A 21379-nucleotide genomic window follows, 5' to 3' on the forward strand; every position below is an offset into this window, starting at 1 on the left:
GTCTGATTTATTGTATCAACCCTCTGTTAATTCAGAGCCTTTTAATTCATGAAAGAATGCTTGCAAGGAAAATAGTCGAACCAACTCAATTATTGTGGACGTTTGCTGTACCCTCTCAGATAAATTGTCCATGTAACTGAGATGAATGTACCCAAGGTTATTGTGTGACTTAACACCTATCTCTTCTTCTTTAAAGTTAGCGAACTAACCATAACTCAAATACCCTGAGAAAGGACTTTAAGAAATGGAGTACATTAGGACTTTGCTCATTTAAAATCTGGTTCTCCATACTCAATAGTAATTATTAAAATAATAGGAGCCAAGATAGAGGGAGAGAGTGAGTGAGATGTGGTCTGTCCATATAACTTTTTAAAGTGCTTTATCTCTATTCAGGAGAAGAAATTAGGATATAAGTAAAGGGTTGAAAATTCATTTATGAGCATAGAAATGTGATATTTCTATTTTCTTCTGAGAAAGCCTAGTTTCAAGCAAAAGCACTTAGAAGGCATAAACTATAGAAATAATGGCTTGGTGTAGTGACCAAACTGTAGAAATAATAATGGCTTGGTTTAGTGACCACTTTTCTCATGCATTTAAAGTTGGTTCATCCAAATGAAATATGTAGCTCCCAAGGTCAAGCTGGCATTCTGCCTATTGTGCGAATGACCCCAGAGGACTGGACAATCTGCCACCGGAGCAGTGGTTATGATGGCCACGCAGTTCTTTTTATACTGGGGTAAACTCATCACCCTCTTGAGATATCACATGTCATTTTTCATGCCAAAATCATGAATAATTGTGACTTGCAGTGAATCTAAAAATGATCCCAAGGTTTAGTTTCACCTATATGATTTGTTCAAACTGGCGCTTCTGCCTACAGAAGAAATTCCCAGAATTGCCAAAATGAGGAGATCTCCAGTGCCCACAGAATGGAGTAAAGAAGGACCCATCAGTCTCTGGCATGGATGAGGAGCCCATTGACTTGAGCCAGAATCTGGGCCCTTGATGCAGATCTCGTCTTCAACATAACATTTTTTACAAAGGAAACCTTCAGCTACACAGCTATTGATTGTTTTCATTATGTAATCATATTTAGTTCTTTCATAATGCAAGAAATATGAAGCTTTCAAACGTGTTGTTTGCTTCACAGAGAGTCTTTATGCTTTTCCCCAACCTCAGCTAATTTGGATTGTAATTTCTTTAATCTGTGCATTTTTCTTCCTGTGAGGCAGTAACGGGACACCCAGTCTAGTAACGATTGATGGGCGGAGGAGCATCTTTAGCAACGGAAGCTTCATTATTCGCACGGTGAAAGCAGAAGACTCTGGCTATTACAGCTGCATCGCCAATAACAACTGGGGATCTGATGAAATTATTTTAAACCTACAAGTACAAGGTACAGCATCTGAGGACTCTTTTTAATGATATCTTTTACATGTACACTTTGTATGCAAAGGGTAACATTGAACACATTTTAAAATCAGCCCTGTTTTCATATTACAGAAAAAAACCACATGTTCATTTTGCAAAATATAATTAAACAAATCAAAGAAAATAAAAAGCATTCACAGCCTCAGAAATACCAAGATACAAAACATCTTTGCATACAGAATGCCTAGTCTCTTTTTTCTTTATGCGTGCATGTCTAAAAAAGTCCTTCTTAATTTCCATTAATTACACTGTTTACATATGTGTAAGTGTATCCCCAGAAAACACAAACAAAAAACAAGTCTGAATTGTGGTCTTTTTCGTATGCTAATTAGCTCAATTTTTATATGCAGTGTATTTTATAAAATGACAGTGACTGGACCTCTAACTAGATTTCTATAATATTTAGCTATGTATTTAATACTAAGTATTTTTCTTGATATCATACACAAAATGTGCACAACTTCAAAAGATTATCATATTAAAATTTTGTGTAAATCCCGATCAATAACTGATTGAGTTCAGATTTGTATGCACAGCAATATTTTATTAGTAGAAAAATCAAAGTGTGTGCCTCTTTGGATTTAGGTGTTGTCACATTAATAGATTACAGCAAGTAAAAGTAAAATCAATACTGTTCTCAGTGGGATGGAAGGAAAGGAAAAGGACTATATTTCTAAAAATATTGCAAAATTGATCTTGAATTTCAAGTTAATTGAAGTCAGGATAATTCGAGGGCATTTTGGAAGACAGGCACTATATTATGACTCTAAAGAGATAGGCCAATATATCAGGCTTCTCTCGGAGGAAAAGAGAAGGGAATTTTATATGAAGCTTTATATGAGGCTTTCTATATGATTTGGATAACCTGATTCTGAATTTAGTGTTTCTGTCCTCAGAACCGGTCCAGACTTATTTACCAGTATGTATTCTACAAGCCTTGTAAGAGAGACCAGTTCATGTTCTGCAGTTCAAAGGCCTGCTTTTGATTTTCAGAGGGGTGTGTGTGTGTGTGTGTGTGTGTGTGTGTGCGTGTGTGTGTTGCATCTTGGAGGAATAGCTTAGAAAGTGAAGATTTTTCCAGTTCTTTTTCCCACTAGCTACTTTTCCTCCTTCCCCTTTCCCATCCTGAGAAGAACAGAACTGCTAAGTGGATGCCATTTATCTTTTCCATTTAAATTTCATGGCAGAAATTCATAGTAAAATGAGGCATGTATACTTAGTAAGTTTAAAGATTTCAATTAGTGATGAATAACTCAGACAGTCAAGGAACTAGTGAGGAAATGCGTTCGATATGAATCCAAGAAGAAATGTGGCTGATTTTTTAAAAAAATAATAGATTCACTCTGTTCTATCTCTTTAGCCCAGGATATCAACTAAATAGACATTTTGACAGAAGTGAATTGCTTATTTTGGCAATCTAAAACACTTATTTAATAAGTGGCTGTTAAAAATGAGTTGGTAAATGACTGTTCAGGAAAATTAAAGATGTGAAAAAAACTAATTCTTGTTTTCTAAAAACTGTTTCCTCTCTAGTTCCACCAGATCAGCCTCGGCTTACAGTCTCCAAGACCACGTCTTCCTCCATCACCCTTTCTTGGCTCCCTGGAGACAACGGGGGCAGCTCCATCAGAGGTAATAAGATAGAGATTGTACACAAGAGTTGATTAGTTGTGTGATCCACATGCCAATAAGTGACACATCTTCAGCAAATGACTGGTATATGTTAGTTTATTCTCCCCAAAAAATACTATAAACAGTCCCTCCATAACCTACGACAGAAACCATACATCTATTTTTAGGACATGTGTTGAAACTCAAATCATTCATCCAAGGATGCTTATTCACAGAGTGAAATATCAACAGTTGCAAGAAAGAAAGAAAAAAGAAATTTAGACATCTCTTTTTTGAGATTCTAAATACTGTTTCTTTTTTATTTTGTCAACACAATGTCATTCATTTATGTAACCATACGTACTGTCCTGACTTAGAAAGTAATAAAAGACAGAAGACCTAAAGTGTACATGTAAAACAATCTATTTGCACAAAGCCTTTGCAATTAGTTCACAGTTGAGGTATATAAACAAGGTTTTGTTTTTTTGAGATGGAGTCTCACTCTGTCACCCAGGCTGGAGTGCAATGGCACTATCTTGGCTCACTGCAACCTCCACTTCTCCGGTTCAAGGGATTCTTCTGCCTCAACCTCCCAAGTAGCTGGGATTACAGACACGCACCACTGCGCCCAGCTAGTTTTTTGTATTTTTACTAGAGATGGGGTTTTGCCACGTTGGCCAGGCTGGTCTCGAACTCCTGACCTCAGGTGATCTGCCCACCTCGGCCTCCCAAAGTACTGGGCTTACAGGCGTGAGCCGCCACACGCGGCCTAAATGAGGTTTATATGGAAGGAGTGAGCATGATCGTTCTAGTGTAGGTGGAGTTAAGCTAGAGACAGAAGATACACAGGAAAGAGGGCCTGAGCCATAAAAGAGGTCCCAGGGCTGGGGAGAGAGAATAGGGGCTTAGACTTCCTAAGGCAGAGAACACCCTTTCTTCTGAGAGAGAAGGAAGGCTGGGAAGTAAACCAGAAGTCAGGAGCAATTCAGAGTGACTTCAGTGGTGTGCTGGATCAGCTCCTTCCAGCTCCAAGAGTGAAGTGCCCTATACCTTCCCAGCTTTGCACTCAGTAGCCACAGCCATCCTAAGAACATTCCCTCACCATGGAAATCAGAAATGCTACAAATAAGAGCCTTTTTTCTCCTCTCCAAGACCAGTTGTTAGACTTTTATCAGCATTCCAATGGGTGAAGGGAAGATCTTTCTTTCTTTTCATTTTTTTTTTTCAGGAAAGAAAAAGTGAGGTGATTTTTTTTTTAAATAGTGGTGAGGATGTGTCTGTGGATTTGAGGATCATGGGATAGGTTTGTAACAGCTGCCTTGTGGAATGCACAGGGAGTCATTAATAGATGAAAAAAGTCATTGCCAAGAAGCTACAAGGACCCAGCTGCAGATGCGCAGCACAAATTGTAGGAGTCACAATTATCACAGTTTAATGACTTTCTCTTCTGTTTTGTTTTGTTTTGTTTTGTTTGAGATGGAGTCTCACTCTGTCGCCCAGGCTGGAGTGCAGCGGTGTGATCTAGGCTCACTGCAACCTCTGTCTCCTAGGTTCAAGTGATTCTCCTGCCTCAGCCTCCCACGTAGCTGGGACTACAGGCATGCGTCACCACATCCAGCTGATTTTTCTTATTTTTAGTAGAGACGGGGTTTCACCATGTTAGCCAGGATGGTCTCAATCTCCTGACTTCGTGATTCACGTGCCTTGGCCTCCCAAAGTGCCGGGATTACAGTCCTGAGCCACCACACTTGGCCTAATGACTTTCTTAAATGATTCTGGACAGCTGGGAAGAAAAGTGGATCACAGATTACCAGTAACATAAGCATGACCAGAAGTCTAAAGAGTGGGAGAAACGAGGCTCCTTGTTGAAACGGCCTACCAAAGGTTCCAGGCTGACTAGAGAACCTTCTTATAGGAAAAAAACGGGGGGCATCTGGGGATGGGCTCAAATGAAATGAGGCTTGGATTCTGCAAGTGTGAGAGTATGGGAGAGGTAGAATAAGAGGGGTGTCAGAGCACAGGGTCCTCGGGATGAAGCCAGTTTTAGTGAGGGAGAGTTTCCAAGACAAAGATAACCCAACATTCCTGAAACACCATAGTGGCCAAAGCCGTTGCCATCATCAGGAGGTGTCGTAAGTTGTGTGCCCACACTGATGGACACTGATGGCACTGAGGATGATAGCAGGGGACAGGGAACTATACAGGCCTATCACCAAGGATTAGGGGAGTTTTTGAGGTGACTTCAAGGGTGGAGAGTGGGAGGAAAGCGGAATCCCTATAATGTGTAGGGCAGCTGGAATACAGGCTGGGATGTGGCTGGGAGCAGGTGCACAGATATCACCTGTCAGGTACTGAAGGAGCTTTGCGGAGGTCAGATGAGGAACACAAAGGCTCAGGAAGGAGCAGGGACCCTACGGCTACAGAAGTCCAGTGGGGAGGGAAGGCTGAAAGGAGTAGGGAAGACACTGACCGTGACCTCGGAAGGAGGCATCAGAGATGAGTGTGGAAATCAGCAAACCTGCCCATTTGGGTTTAGGAGACACTGTAGTGTGCAGGGAAAAAAAATGGTTTTTTTTAAATTAAAATGGAGCTCCACAGGACAGGAATAGAAGGTACCAACCCGTTGTTGCAAAGACGCCATATTCCAGGCCAGCTAGCCAGGGTGGAGAAGGAACACGGCTGTAGATAACAGGGATGAAGGAGCTAACAGGAAGAATATTTCAGCATTCACGGGGGTGAAGAGCATGGGCTTCAGGCTGACTGAAGGGTCTGTGTCCTCCTTTCTGCACGTGGGACTCACCACTTAGCTGCTCTGGATCTCAGTGTGGGAGAGTCATCACTGTTCCATAGACTTGCAGAAATCCTGTAAGCAAAGGGCTTAGGACAGGGCTTGGCATGGAGTGAGTGCTCAAGAGTGGACAGTCATCGTTAGTAGTTGTAAAAGTAGAGGCAGTGGTCCTGTGGAGGAATGAATTGTTGGAGGAATTTTTCAAACTAAAGAGAAGCCAGGTTACTGTCAGAATATTGGGATGGCTGCAAGACTTGGAGTTGTTTCTCCTAGTGTCTATGGATTGTGAGACCAGGAGTGCATGAGAAGTGAGGCAGTTGAGGAAATCTCTACTCCCATTGATAATGTGTCCCTTTCCCAGAGATTCAGGTCTTGCAAAAATAACTCAGCTTCAGCCTACGTCTGCACTCAAGGATTCAGGCACATAAGATCTGAAGGGCAGATACTGAGCAACTTAGTATTCCCTGCTGCCCAATATGGCTTTTAGAAAAGAATGAGCAGAAAAGTGGTTTAATTTTGACCACACTATCCAGCAATACTTTGCAGTGATAATGTCTGGTGTGGCCCAAATGACTCACTAATCAATACATCATGGCGCTTCTCCCAGGCTGGGTTAAATTTCCTGGAGTCAGAAAGAGTGAAATTGTTCCTTCTGAAGATTCTTCAGTTCTGAGAACGTTCATTCTATTACACACACAAAATGCAAACGTCAACCCACTTCCCGTAGAAAGCAAACAGTGCTATGTGAGTCTTTCTCATTCTCTGCAGGATACATACTGCAGTACTCTGAGGACAACAGTGAGCAGTGGGGGAGTTTTCCAATCAGCCCCAGCGAACGTTCCTACCGCTTGGAAAATCTCAAATGTGGGACTTGGTATAAGTTCACACTGACAGCCCAAAACGGAGTGGGCCCAGGGCGTATAAGTGAAATCATAGAAGCAAAGACCTTAGGAAAAGGTAGGTGTGCCTTCTCGTCGCTTCTAAATATCCTCCGTTTTCCCAGCCAGAAGGGGAGATTGGAGTCATAAAAGATCCATCATGTTTTATGTTTATGTGTTTGAACTTTGTCATTCCTCAGATGGCTTCAGCAGTGCCACAGCATAATGAGAGGGACAGCTGGACCTTCCAGAGTGTTCTGGTCCTCTCTTTTATTGTTTCATTTGCAGTTAAAGAGAAGAATGTCGTTTGAAAATCAAGAGCGTGGTGAACGTGAGGTGCCAAGGCTGTACAGCCATGAAGCGTGACACTTGCCCTGTCAGCCGTTTTGAGGCCCCATTCTCCCTTAGCCAGCCCATACCCCCACCTTCCTATCATTTCCGCATTGCCACATAGCCCCTGCTTTTCAGAGGGAAAATGATGGGCAAATTGTTAACATTTCAAAATGAGTTGCATTTTTTTTTAATCTAAAATGTGGACTTTCAAGGAGATGAACCCCAAAGAAATGATATTCAGAGAAAGAGGTTTTGTCCCAGGAACTCCAGAAGGAAGGAGGGGTGATGCAGCTCTGTGTGAGCAAAGGGAGAAGGTGAGGAGATGTCTCTGCAGGCTTCCCTCCCATGGGAGTCCTATCAGGTGGGGTGGGGTCAGATGGCAGGAGAGCTTGTAATGAGATGGCAAGGGTATTATTTGTGCCCGGTGCCACAGTTTTGCGTAACAAGTGGTAAGAGGTCAAATGATCTGGGATTGATTTATGCAGAAATATATCCATTAGGTCCCTGGGCTCCAAGACCAAGTGTTTAGTTGTGGAGGAAAATCTGTTGGTGCTTCCCAAATCCAATTCTGTCTTCTCTTGAGTCAGGTTCATCACATGAGGATGGAAAAAGGTCAGCCCAGCCCACTGCAGTGCAAACCACAGAAGGAAACCCATACGTGAACGTCGCATTGTTCTTTAGGGAACTCTAAGATACCCCAAAATAACCTCCGCCCGTGCAATTTTCCCTCACACACCCAGGTCATTACAGTTGGAGGAAGCCTGTTGGTCCATAAAGTCTCTATTAATGGGACAAGTTGCCAGTGCCTGTGAGCCAGACTTGAACTGAGCTCCTGGCCTCGCTGGAGGAAGCAGTCTGAGGGAAGTGCGTGAAGACGCTGATGGCCTCCCCATGTGTCCTGTGAGCTGACCTCCATGTGCCTTCTCCCGCAGAGCCCCAGTTCTCAAAGGAGCAGGAGCTGTTTGCCAGCATCAACACCACGCGCGTGAGGCTGAACCTCATTGGCTGGAATGACGGCGGCTGCCCCATCACCTCCTTCACACTGGAGTACAGGCCCTTTGGGACCACGGTTTGGACCACAGCTCAGAGGACCTCTCTCTCCAAGTCCTACATCCTGTATGACCTGCAGGAAGCCACCTGGTATGAGCTGCAGATGCGGGTGTGCAACAGCGCTGGCTGCGCGGAGAAGCAGGCCAACTTCGCCACGCTGAACTACGACGGCAGTAAGCTGGCTGGCTTCGTGGCCCTCCTGTTTGTGTCTTGGGGAATGTGCACGTGGGCCCTGCCCCTTTCCCATCGAACATCATCTTTGCCATAGTGTGACCAGTGCCCATGGAGCCCATTAGGCTTTGGGGATTCAGTGAACTCTGTCTGGGGCTCCCTAGTTCATTATATCCAGATGACCATCACTGTGTGTCCAGAAATAAGAGACTCAAATGAAATGAGGCTTGGATTCTGCAAGTGTGAGAGCATAGGAGAGATAGAACAAGAAGGGTGTCAGAGCACAGGGTCCTCGGGGAGAAGCCAGTTTTAGTGAGGGAGAGTTTCCAAGACAAAGATAACCCAGCATTCCTGAAACACAGCAGTCGCCAAAGCCGTTGCCATCATCAGGAAGTGTCGTAAGCTGTGTGCCCACACTGATGGACACTGATGGAGTCTCAGTGGGGAGTCATGGGGCAGGAGTGATTTCTCTCAGGGCTGAAGGACTCTTGACCATGTGGTTCTGTGCTTGTGTTGATGTCTATGAGCTAACATTGCTTTTGTTGTCTCCCACCCCTTTCCCCACCTCATCCCAATCCACATAACAACTTTCTTTTTTGCACTCATTATGCCCTTAAACTGCATGTGCGAAAACAATTTTCCATGGTAAAGGAGCTTATGTTAGTCTCTGGGCAGGAGCAGGGTCACCGATGGAAATAGGATAATAGAAATCCATGAACACGTGCACACACACAAACTCACACACACTTGCCACTTGCATTTACTTTCCAAAAACTAGGTGAGGTGTCTCTTGACATTAGTTAACCAAAAATAAATGGTTGAAAATCTCACTCATTTTTTCTGGTATCAAGGGCCATTTATTGCTAACTGAACAAATGCTAAGCCCAGCGAAGCTGAAAGGGAGTGTGTCCTTGACTGTAACTTAGTAGGAGAACTTTAGAAGGTCCCGGTAGCAGCGCGTTGATGCTGATTTCTCACTAGGGGAACAGCAAGGATTGAGTTAGGTGCTCTAATTGCAAGGTAAAAATGGCAGCAATGCATCAGGATGAATTGGAACTCCAGCGCAACTCTCCTCAGAGCCTTCTGTTCATCTTCTGTTGGTCAGGCTAGACCACAGTGTTGAACGACTTAACCAAGAAACACCGAAACCCTTTATTGACAGTTAGCCAAACCAAGACCAAGTTGGAAGTACTCCTCTACCTGTGGGTGATGCTTTGTGAGGAGACATCTTTCAATGAAGTCACTCAAAACTAAGGGCTGTGAAATTAGACAGAGGCAACCCATGAAAAGCATCAGCCCTTGAAGAGAAAGGTTGCCCTCTGGAAGAGTGATTCTTCCTCTACTTCGTGCATTCGGGAGGCCGCTTTATTAAAGCTCCAGCAAGTAGCTCCTTGGAGCACAGTTTATGCCATCCTAGGAAGAGTGTCTGTGAAACTAAGGACCCACAGAAATGACCACAAGGAGCTAATGAGGTGAAGTTGCCTGGGATTTTCATCTGATCAATTTCTCCTATAATGTCCGGATGGCGCAGAACTGGCTCTTCCTGCTTCGCACACAGAGCAGACCTACCCCAAATCTCCTGTCCAAGGTCATTTTTCCACAACACCCTCCTCCGCCAGAGCCCAAGGTCTTCCTGGCACTTCTGGCCTGGGTCTCAGGGCTGTAGGAAGACCTTGAGCTTGTAGAAAGCTCTTCTAGTGTTGGTTACACCAGCCGGGGTCCCTAGCCTCTGCAGGGGCTCTGTCCTATGGCCCCAGAATAGCCTATGCCCTCCCAGACAACAACTTTTCTCTTCAGGGGCTGATGCTTTTCATGGGCTGCCTCTCTCTAATTTCATAGCCCTCACTCGAGTGACTTCATTCAAAGGTGGCCCCATCACAAAGCATCACCCACAGAGAGAGGAGAACTTCCAAGCTGGCCTCTCCCCATAATGTGGCTGAATTATTTGATCTTACAAAGTAAAGAACTTTGACACTTACCAGACACTTTACTTAGCATTTAAGGGTTCATCAAAATCCTCTGTTAACCAGCACACATTTGAGTAGTAAGTATCTTTTTTGCTTTAGATCATTGTCTTACAATATTCACTTTCTGGTCCCCAGCTTCTCTATAATATGTGCAGATGCCTGGGCACCCAGCTTAAATGTGCACACTGATGATATGCTCACAGCTCATGATTTAATTAGAAAACTACTCATGTAGAATTTGAAACTGTGATTCTAATTCACAAAGTGCTCTGCGGATTTTAAATGTTTGTCTTCTAAGAAAACATATCATTTTCTCACTTTAAGATCCCAAATTTTGAAAAATCCTGCAAGCTACCTTTACATTTTGGAAATATGAAATGACTTTATGACAGTAAGAAATAAGACTGCATATTTATATTTTCCTTGAAAGAGATTACAGATTTCTTTGGACCAAACTTATGAATAGATAGCTTTAATATCTCTATTGTCACATCTGCCTGAAGAACTTTTTTATCTTGAGAAAACCAAGATGGACAGCCTACATTCATATCACTCAGGTTTCAGAGTCCTCCATTTATCGATCTCACTCTTTCTTCTGCCATTTCCTTAGCCAAATGTTTCTGCTTGTCCTTGTGTTGTCTTGGTTTTGCAGACCCATCCTTATGGGCATCCTGTAAGTGCCTCTTCCCTGAATTTCTAAGCATTTGGAGACTTGGGTTTTCACAAAAACACTTTGAAGTTGGAAAAACAGCCTTCTTGGCTTTAGCGGAGATCTCAGAGGAATGAGGATTCCATTATCCCTGCTCTGCTCACTAAATGCGGGATAAAGACCATTTTGCTGGGAGAGAAATTATATTATTTTTGCATTCTCTTTTCCTGAAGTGCTGACTTTCTGGCCCTTGCTGTATATGGAAAGTGCAGTGGGGTGGAGCATCTTACATAATGGAGGGTAGCAAAATACATACCCCATAAAAGGTGGATGCCTGTGTTTAGATCTCTGCATCCATTGTACTGAGCATCTAGATAGAAGGCAGCTTAAGATAGCTCAGAGTTCATTTTCCTTCAGTGTTTCCTTGTAACTCGAAATAATCTGGATTTTGTAGCACTATTTAATAATGCCGGATCAAAAGTAGGCTCCTTTAGAAACCTGGATGGGTCCCCTTTGAAAAGTTGTCTGTAGCTCTCGTAGTCTTAGATGGCAGCTGTTGAAGTAGATTTGGTCTTACACCTGTGACAAAAGCCCACAAATAACCTAATCACAAGGGATTTGAGCTTTATGCGAGTGTATCTAGGACCCTCTCCCTGCACATGTGCTTCTGTCCATTTGCCCAACCTTTTGTTCATTCTTTGATGTGCAGTTTTTTCAAGTAGTCTCTATCAGTTGTAGTGTGGGTGACAGTCAAGGGAACACTTAATTCTGGGTAGATGCATGTGGCTTTTGTCAGCACCGAGCCTGGGCCTCATGCTTTCAAGTGCCTGCGCTCAGTAGTGTGTCGCAAAAGGAAGTCCTTTTCAAATGTGCGCTATAGAATAAGTTGGAAATTCAGGCAGAGGGAGGGAAATAAATACGAAAATAAGTGAGCCAGGGCCTAGAAAAAGAGTTCTTTTCATTTTTCATCACCTCCGACACCCTAGGATCACACCACGATTTTTATAACCTATCATCCCTAAAAGCTCCACCATGCCGTCTTCATTAATAGCCATCTAACACCGTGGCCCTGCTTTCAGGTACAATTCCTCCACTCATTAAATCAGTTGTCCAAAGCGAAGAAGGGCTGACGACCAACGAGGGGCTCAAGATGCTGGTGACCATCTCCTGTATCCTGGTGGGGGTCTTGCTGCTGTTCGTGCTCCTGCTGGTTGTGCGGAGGAGGAGGCGGGAGCAGAGGCTGAAGAGGCTGCGAGGTAGGTCTAGACCCTGCTGTCCACCTCCGCATGTCCCCTGCTGCTCTGCAGCCACCGGGAGAGATGCCAGCTAGAGAACAAACCTCAAAAGGGAGTGACTCTTCCTTCTCTGACCCAGGTCCCCCCACTGCCTGGTTCTCTGATGTTCCTTCAGCGACACTGCAGAGCCTCAGGGAAGAACAATAAGAATGTTCCTAGCTCAGTCAGAAATCAGGCGAAAACCAGCCCGTCCCCTAAATCCTAGCTGTTGGTCGGCAAGGAAAATTAATTTTTTAACTCTAGTCTCTTTAATTTTCAGTGGGTCCAGCAAAGCCACCAATTATGGCTTTCTATGAAAAGATCTATCAGATTTGCTCCAGGAATGAGAATTATTTGACTGACTGGAAGTAGAAATTGAGGGCTTAGGGTACTGGTGAAGCATTGTGAAGCAGACGACACATGCCATCCCAAATTAGAAATGGGATCTGAAGCCTGGTGTAAGAGTTTCACTCTAATGAAGCAAAAAAATAATGAAGGCTGGAGAAGCCAGGCCAGATGAGCTCCATTGTGAACAGACACCATGATTATAATGTCCAGCCCCATGTCGTTCTGTGTGATGAGGCTGTTCTCAGCTTCTGGCCAAGAGCCCTTACTTGCCCTTGCTCTGCAATGTGAGGACAAGGAGTTATTTCAAATATGAAACTGTGCAGAAGTGTTCCCAGGTCCTTTGCCCTTTACCGGTGAGGGTATTTAACCAAGCCGCTTTTTCGGTAAAGTGCATTACAAGGTATTTTCATTTTAATATCAGTGTAGTGTGGGATACTTCTATGCAGCGTCCTGTGTATGTTTCAAAGTTATGTTCAAAATACAAATCTGGAAGCACTGTCTCCTCAAAACGTATCCCAAACTTTACTGATACATTTAGAAAACAATGACGTCTTCTGTAAATACTTCATTTGACCATAATCCACTTAGAGCAGAGAACGTGGTAATATTTTCACCTGTCTTCACTTATCCAAAGCACCCCTTTTTATGGAATTCTAGTACATTTTACGATCAACTTGCTTTTGCTCTGCCAACAAGTTACAGTTTCGAAGTACATTGTACTTCATCTGTACAATTAAGAATCTGTCCATGTAAATCTCCTGCAGCCCAATTAATTCAGGTAAACATCAGTCTCCTTGAAATGTTCTTTCTCAATTGTGCGAACCAATTATCTTTTAATTTTGCAGACATTACTTGAGTGAATGCTAGGTGCTTAATATGCAAAGATGAAAAGAAAGAGCTTTCTGAACTCTGGGTTTAAGGTAGGAGGTAGACCCATAGCAGCTACCAGTAAAAGAACAAAACTGTCATGAATACAGAAATAGGGCTTCAAAGAAGGCCTACATCAGTGAAAAAGAAGGACAGATTAATCCCAGGTGGAGAGGGAAAGGGAGGCCACCTCAGTGCTAAGTAAAATAGAACTACAAGTATATAACACAGCCCATTATGGTGAGAAGTTCCATACAACATGGACCGTGTTGAATTCCGTTCAGTTCATGAGTGTTCATCACTAAAATACAAAAAGGATGTTTTCATAACCTTGTTCACGGTGGCCTGGACTTTAGAAGAATTGTTATGAGATACCAAGGGTGTCTGTCCTTGTTACCATTGGATAACTATGTCTAACTACTTGCATTTAGAAGGCTATACGTTGTCTGTATGACATTTCTAAAAACCAATAGTAAATATTTCTTATTAATGATTTCGATTTAATCACAAGAGTTAAGCATCTAGGTAATGCTTCTCATCAGTCTACACCCTCTGCCAAATTCAGCTTGTCTTCTTTTCCCTGATTCCTATCGCTCTCCATCCTTCCCAGCTATTATTTTATTTTTCCTATTTACCTTTGAACTTGAGCACCCCCAGCAGTGCATTTCCTGTCGCTGAGAGTGCTTCCAGATAAACGTGCTGTGGACTCTAACTGAGTGAGGCCTTTGGGTTGAAATGATGACCCATGCATCCTGTATTTGAATTCTTAGTAGTTCTTTGTGATTTAATTATTGCTGTATAAGGGCTCTCTCCAGAAAACATCCTGGGGCTGGCGTTTTAATTCTTGGTCTCTCTGCTTCTAGACACTAGTGTTTTGCAGTTGGGCTTGGCAAAGACAGCAGTCCGTCACCTCAGAGAACATGGCCTTTCATTCCCCAGAAACAGTTTGTTTTCTTTGTTCTGGGGAAAAGGTAAATCCAACACAAAGGTTTCAGTAGGAAGAAAATAAGTGCTGGGGCAAAGATTCCTAAGAGAGGTTGAGGAGCAAAGGAGTTCAGAAAATAGCTTGCCGTGGCACAGAGGTATCTGCAGTTCCGCATTTTGTACGTGGCTAACAAAGGTTCTCAAATCAAGAATCTGACAAGAGGGCAGTCAGGATGCCAAGGATTGGGTACACAATTTCACACCACTTCTGAGTGGCAAGTTTTAATGTAGACACACTGCAATAAATGCAATTTGACAAACCACTGTAGATTATCTACCAGGTGCAAGATGGAACCTTTTTTTAAACTATTGGTAACATTTGCTTGTCGACCATTTCTATTTGATCACAAGAGTTTAGCTAGGTCCTAGAGAGAGAAGAGATTTCTAAGACTCTGAGAACTATAAAAGGTGACATTGTAGTGGCAGTGGGTCAAGACTTGCAAGGGGCAGACTCATCTCCATACCTGTGCAAAGCACTGCCATAAAAGGACAGCGCCAGAGGTGAGGGTCATAAAGGGGAATCGATGAAAAGTCAGGCCTTGCCCCAGAAAGACCTTTGTTTCTTAGCCCTGCAGGGCCCTGAAATGTTCATTACTAATTCAAAGTATTTTCAACTCACTCATGGAGGGAAATTGCAGCTGCCGAGTTTAAAGGAATAGGTGCCTATGTATTAAATATCCGGATTGCATTAGTCGAATCACCCAATTTCAAGCGAACCCACATGAGGTACAGACTCTGTGCCTGTGGAAGAATAAGTTTAAATATATTTACAGACTCTACAGACAGAGTATTTTGATTGTCAAAAGTAAGGACAACATTTCTAGTGACATGTCAGCATTGCCTGAGCAACCATCTAACAGGATCAGAAATGGAAATAAGGAGATTTGAATTATAGAAAAATATTATAGGGATCCCCAGTGAATTAGAGTGATTAGGTGAGATCAATTTTATATGGTTGAAATTGATCACATTTTTCAATTGCTAGAAACTACAAAAATGTTTATAGGCTGAGTATGTTTTACTGTATAGACAAGTAACCTAGTTAGATGAATATAATATGATGTTATTTTATGTAAAATTTTAGAAAGAAAGAAAGAAAATGGGACTCTAGCAGTGTAGTCAACCTATATTCTCTCTTCCTGAGTACTTTACTAATTTTAGAGCATAGCGACCTCCTAAACTCTAAATTGCCTGCAAGTGCCCACATTTTTTTAAAATCTATAACCTTATCCAGGAGTTCAGGAGCTGCATTTTGCTTTTAATGGTGCCCTGGTTTTTCTTCAACTTCTAGATCCTTTGAAGTGCAAGGTTATAGAGTGAGTCACTGGTTGGGCCTGAGATGCAGGCAGCCCCAACCTTATAAAATGTGATCCCATGTCAAGTAATCAACTCCAATCTTTCTAAAAGCCTCCTCCTTTGGTATGCATTTATGCAAGAAAGCACAAGCTAACTCGGCACCAGTTAGCGTGGGTCAACCTGCAGGACTTCAAATAAGCTAAAGATAAAAATCAGTGAGGGATGTCACATTTGACCATGCTTTTGTGGCAAAGCGTCTTGCTTCTCTTGAATGGAAATGTGTTTATTATTTTAAAGATGCTTTGAAATGGATTGTTACAAAACTGATCAATTCTAGAAGACCGTTCCCAAAGAGGATCTGGGTTCATGGTGCTATGCAGGCAGATTAAGGGGTAGGTTATGAGGAATCATTGTTATTTTCTGAGTTCTAACAGGACATTTATCTGCTCTGCAAATGAACCCAAAGCTCCCCTCATTTGGAAAACCAAAAGGTAACTTGAACTTTGCTCATCTAAAGCAGGAATGTGCATCCAGGAGCCCAGTGACACTTAGACTTGAGACAGACTCAAAGTCTTAGTAGATGCCCCAGCACTAATGCATAAAGCCACCCTAAATGTGGGAAGCCCACATTGTTAATGAATTAGTAGCACACATGCACCCTAGAGATTTCATTGCCAAGTGTGGCTAAGATGGCATTAGAAGCCTGTACCCTGAAACTCTTTAGTTCTGTGCTTTGTGTTTTCTTTCTCTTTCTTTCTTTCTTTCTTCCTTCCTTCCTTTCTTTCTTTCTCTTTCTTTCTTTCTCTCTCTCTCTCTTTCTTTCTGTCTTTCTTTTTCTTTTTCTTTCTTTCCCTTCCTTTCCTTTCCCTTCCCTTCCTTTCGCATCCTTTCCTTCCTTTCCCATTCTCTCTCCTTTTTTCTCTTTCTCTTCCTCTCTTTCTCTCTCTCTCTCTTTCTTTCTGTCTTGGTTTCTTAATGAAATTATTCTTTGAAAACATCAAACTTGTTATGGCAAACTGAATAGAAAAGGCTCTCTGCATCTGAGAGCGGGAAGCAAAGAGCATGGGGGTGAGGGGGAGTCGAGGGCTGCCCGTGGAGGGGGACCAGGGAGTGGGCAGTCAGGAGGGGATTGTGGGTCTCAGCCGGGCCCTGGAGCTCCGCCTTGCCTGGGTGTTCTATTCTGTCTGTATCTGTGCATGCAGTTTTTTCAGATCACCAGTATATATGGCCTTCTTTTTTTAATATATGTCTGCCACAGTTTTCAAATCAGCTTTCATCTGAGCATTGTGATGATTGGAAGTCCTATTTGGGATCTTGTAAAAACATAATGCAGGTTTATAGCCCTTGCAAAAATAGCTACTTTATGAGACTATTTCAATTCCACAGAAAGACAGGGACTGTTGAGGGAGAGGCTACAAATAAAAGCTTTTGATGGATGGTAATATAAGGTCAAAATCTGCTACCCTCAAATGTTTTTTTGTGGGTGTCTGCAGGTGACTGTCCAGTAAAGATATTAACCTAAGCATCTTCCAGTTTACGTAACTAGAACTTCGGACATTAAAACATAGCCTTGTGGCTATAAAACAAAATTTCTCTTTTTTAAAGAAAAATTGGGGTGTGCAAAATGTGAGGCTATTCAGCCTCTCAAGCTTTGCACAGTCGCAGTACCTGGGGTCGTGGTGAGCACTCTCCCATGCCATGCAGTGGCATGCTCTGCCTCGTTGATATGCAGCTTCATGCCAGGCACATCACCAGGATGCAAGCTGTGGTCTACAACCAGAACACAGGAACTGGGCAAGGCCAAGCTGGGAGCCTCCACATCCAACCAGAGGTGCCATTTCCCAAAACTCGATCTAACCACGTCCTAATCCACAGGCTACTAATGTTTCCCATTGTTTCGCTCCTCTTTCTTTTCCATAGTACTTCACTATACACCATCTTGCCTTAGTCTTTCAATAGCTGTGCAAAACGGTTGAGTATGAACTGCCCATTATGATGCCCCATTTTCTTTCTTTTCTTTTTTTTTTTTTTCTCTGAGACAGAGTTTTGCTGTTTTTGCCCAGGCTGGCTTGCAGTGGTATGATCTTGGCTCACCACAGTCTCCACCTCCCAGGTTCAAGCAATTTTCCTGCCTCAGCCTCCTGAGTAGCTGGGATTATGGCCATGCACCACCGTGCCCAGTTAATTTGGTATTTTTAGTAGAGATGGGGTTTCTCCAAGTTGGTCAGGCTGGTCTCGAACTCCCAACCTGAGGTGATCTGCCTGCCTCAGCCTCCTGAAGTGCTGGGATTACAGGCGTGGGCTACCGCATCCAGTCATGATGCCCCATTTTCTGACATGAAAACTGAAGGCCAGCTATAGAATTATCCAGAATCACATATGAGTCTAGGCAGAGCTAGAAGGGAGTTCAGATCACTCTCCCTACCCCACTCCTCTTGCCTTGAAACTTCTGTAGGATTTTGAATATTCAAGTAAGAAACAGGTTTTCTCATCAACATTAAGTAAGCTCTAAAGGTTTATCAATTATACCTGGAATTAGAAGATGTATTAACACAGTATCAATAGCTACTATATAATTTTGTTTGCCCATCAAAATACTTGGTCTATTGATTTTGTATCTCAATATTCACTGCCCTTCACCCTTCCCCTAATTATATTTTAAATATATATACATTATAGAGAGAGAGAGACATATACATATTCCTTCTAGCTTGCATATCTTCAACCTACTGCCTCTCTGATTCTTTTCTCCACTGAATGCTTGAGAGTATTCTGTGAGCTACACTACCTCTCAATTCCTCCCAAATTCTCACAGTCCCCTTCCACTTGCCACCCAAATGTAACTGCTTTCCTGAAGACAGATGACCAGTTATTCTCTGATCTCCACATTATCCTTTCAGCCATCATTTTTTAGCCCTCTTTGCAGCATTCAGAGTGTTAGCAAATGTTGTCTTTTGAAATGCCTTCATTCCACATTTTAATATCACTGGATTAGCCTGCTATCATTTCTCCATCATTTCCCAGTCCAACAGATAAGGGAGGAGCCCAGAGCCAAGGATGGATGTGTGGGAGTAGCAAGGGGCTTTAGAAAAGATGTCGCAAAGTCTGAATCTCAGATTGATCTGAAATGTGTGGGAAAAAATGTGACAGGCAATGTAAGGGCTGTTTAGCTGTGTTTGTGCAAGAAGAACACGGCTGTGAACAATGTTCTCATATTAACAGATGGCAGGTAGACAGGAGAGCTGCTCAGCATCTGCTTTGCTTGATGTGTACCAGGAGAAATGCTATTTGAATCAGAAAATGTGGACCAGGAATTATAAAAAGAAGGAAGGGAGGAAGGGAAGGAAGGAAAGGAAGGAAGGAAGGGAGGAAGGGAGGAAGGAAAGGAAGGAAGGGAGGAAGGGAGGAAGGAAAGGAAGGAAGGGGGAGGAAGGGAGGAAGGAAAGGAAGGAAGGGAGGAAGGGAGGAAGGAAAGGAAGGAGAGGAAGGGAGGAAGGGAGGAAGGAAAGGAAGGGAAGAAGGGAGGAAGGGAGGAAGGAAAGGAAGGAGAGGAAGGGAGGAAGGGAGGAAGGAAAGGAAGGGAAGAAGGGAGGAAGGGAGGAAGGAAAGGAAGGGAGGAAGGCGGGAGGGAAGAAGGGAGGAAGGAAGGAAGGAAGGCAGGCAGGCAGGAGGGAGGGGAGGGGAGGGACTCAGGATGCTTATGAAAATAATCAGCGCCCTGATAGTTTAGAATGATTTATTTTTTTCAAAACATACTGTGTATTAGCCATTATGTGGAGGTGTAGATGTCGCTTTTTGCAGACAATGTTTACAAAGAACTATTACACAAGTTCCAAAGCTTAAGCAGCCTAATGCAGACACAATAAATGCTGTGCTGTTTCGCTGAAGGGAAAGATCTCCACCACCACTAAAAACTTGGGGAAGCTGTCATGGGGTTCCAGCCCCATGATTCTGAAGGACAACATTTTAGGGTTCTGAACAAAATTTTTCCAGACATAACCCCAAGATCTTTCTGGATAACCTTTGAACAATCAAATGCAAATTAGAGGTGTTAGAAAATGATTATGCAGATGGTCCCTGACTTACTGTGGTTCAACTTAGGAGTTTTTGACTTTACAATAGTGCAAAAGTGATACGCATTCAGTAGAAACTATATTTTGAACTCTGATCTTTGTCTGGGTTAGTGACATGTGATCCAACACTTTTACATGAGATACTCAACACCTTATTATAAAATAAGCTCTGTGTTAGCTAGTTTTGCCCAACTGTAGCCTAGAGTAAGTGTTCTGAGCATGTTGAAGATAGGCTAGGCTAAGCCCTGATGTTTGGTAGGTCAGGCATATTAAATGCATTTTTGACTTAGTTATATTTTCAATTGATGATGGGTTCATCAGGAGGTAATCATAAGTCAAAGAGCATCTATACCCTGTATGTGTTTTCAACAATAGTAGATTCATTCTGGACATTATAGATTGAAATAAGTTAGTTGAGGTTATAGAAAGGATGTTTTGTGTGCAATCAGGGAATAGAAGGGACCACCAGGGGCCAGGACAAACTCCATTTGCATTTTGACAGGGCTGATTAATAAGGGAACACCAGGATGTTGCTGAAAGCATGGGCAGGTTGATCCAATCTTGGAGGCCACATATATCCTGGTGGGGAAGCTAATGAATTAGAGGGACGAATCCACATTTTAAGAGATTTTGAAAGGCTGGAACCAAGAAGATACAGTTTAATAGGAATAATTGTGAAGTCTTCTGTAGAAGTTGTAAAAAAAATTCATTTGCAACACATATAATGAGCATTGTGCTCTCCCTAGTGTGCTAGAAGATCAAGAATTACCAGCATCTTTCTCAACCTCATTTAATAAAGAAATAAAAAAATCTCAGGCCTTTCAAAGAGGAGAGTCCCAAGTGGGGAATTACCTAGAAATCATTCCGTCTGAGGAGTGGCTGAGAGAATTAGAGAATGTAACCCAGAAAAGAGAAAGCTAAGGCCAAGCAAGGGAAATGCACCTCCATAGAAATATCTGAACGGCTTGCAAATGACTTCAGGTTAAAATTACATCAAGGAATTTCTGCACGAGAAAAGGAAGATGTCTGTCACAGTTAAATGTGTCTTCAGTAAATCTTTGTGTAGCTTCACTGTGGATCAGGGACAGGACTGTGCCCAAAGGGGCCAAGAGAAAGACAACCCAGAAACAGGTGGGCACAGTATGAGCTGAGAAGAGATGTGTGAGGTATAAGGCAGAGGTTCAGGGAAGCAGAGGGAACTGAAGCTTCAGCCCTGCCTACTGGGCATGGGAGGGTGCATGGAGAAAGTTGAATCCGCATGGGGTGGTGGGGACAATGGAGGGCTTTGCACTAGCAAAGCCTTGGGCTCTCTGCAGAAAGTGGCAAGTGCAGGAAACTCAGAGAGAGGTTGGAGGTTACAAGTGAGCGGCAGCAGAGCCGGATGACAGCTTGGACCAGCATGGAAGGTGGTTCTCTGTGCTGATGAGGGCTGTTGCAACAAGGTCCTTTTGAAGGTTTCAAAGCACAGGTGTGATGCAGTAAGATGGATTCCAAGTCTTCACCCTTCCTGCAGTGTGGATATCAGTGTTGGGCACACCAGCAGTAATGATGCTGACTAATAAGTGAGATTAGGACTGAGAAGAGAAGAAACAAAGGTTCACCTGGGGACATGCTGACTGGGAGAGACCTGCAGACCTGGAAGGCAGGAGAGTACTGGGA

At 43.0% G+C, this 21379-nt stretch overlaps 1 protein-coding gene across 2 annotated transcripts in view; it reads left to right on the top strand.

Annotated features, from left to right (window-relative positions):
* The window catches only part of DSCAM (DS cell adhesion molecule), an 861731-nt gene that overhangs the window by 796906 nt on the left and 43446 nt on the right, over positions 1–21379 (top strand). For both annotated transcript variants that reach the window (XM_050784546.1, XM_050784547.1), the window contains 5 exons: positions 1233–1396; positions 2965–3063; positions 6599–6787; positions 7974–8264; positions 11958–12134. In XM_050784546.1, coding sequence (XP_050640503.1) covers positions 1233–1396; positions 2965–3063; positions 6599–6787; positions 7974–8264; positions 11958–12134 — 920 coding nt within the window. The remainder of the gene's footprint in view (positions 1–1232; positions 1397–2964; positions 3064–6598; positions 6788–7973; positions 8265–11957; positions 12135–21379) is intronic.

The sequence above is a fragment of the Macaca thibetana genome, chromosome 3, assembly GCF_024542745.1.
Source record: "Macaca thibetana thibetana isolate TM-01 chromosome 3, ASM2454274v1, whole genome shotgun sequence".
Taxonomy (NCBI): Eukaryota; Metazoa; Chordata; class Mammalia; order Primates; family Cercopithecidae; genus Macaca; species Macaca thibetana.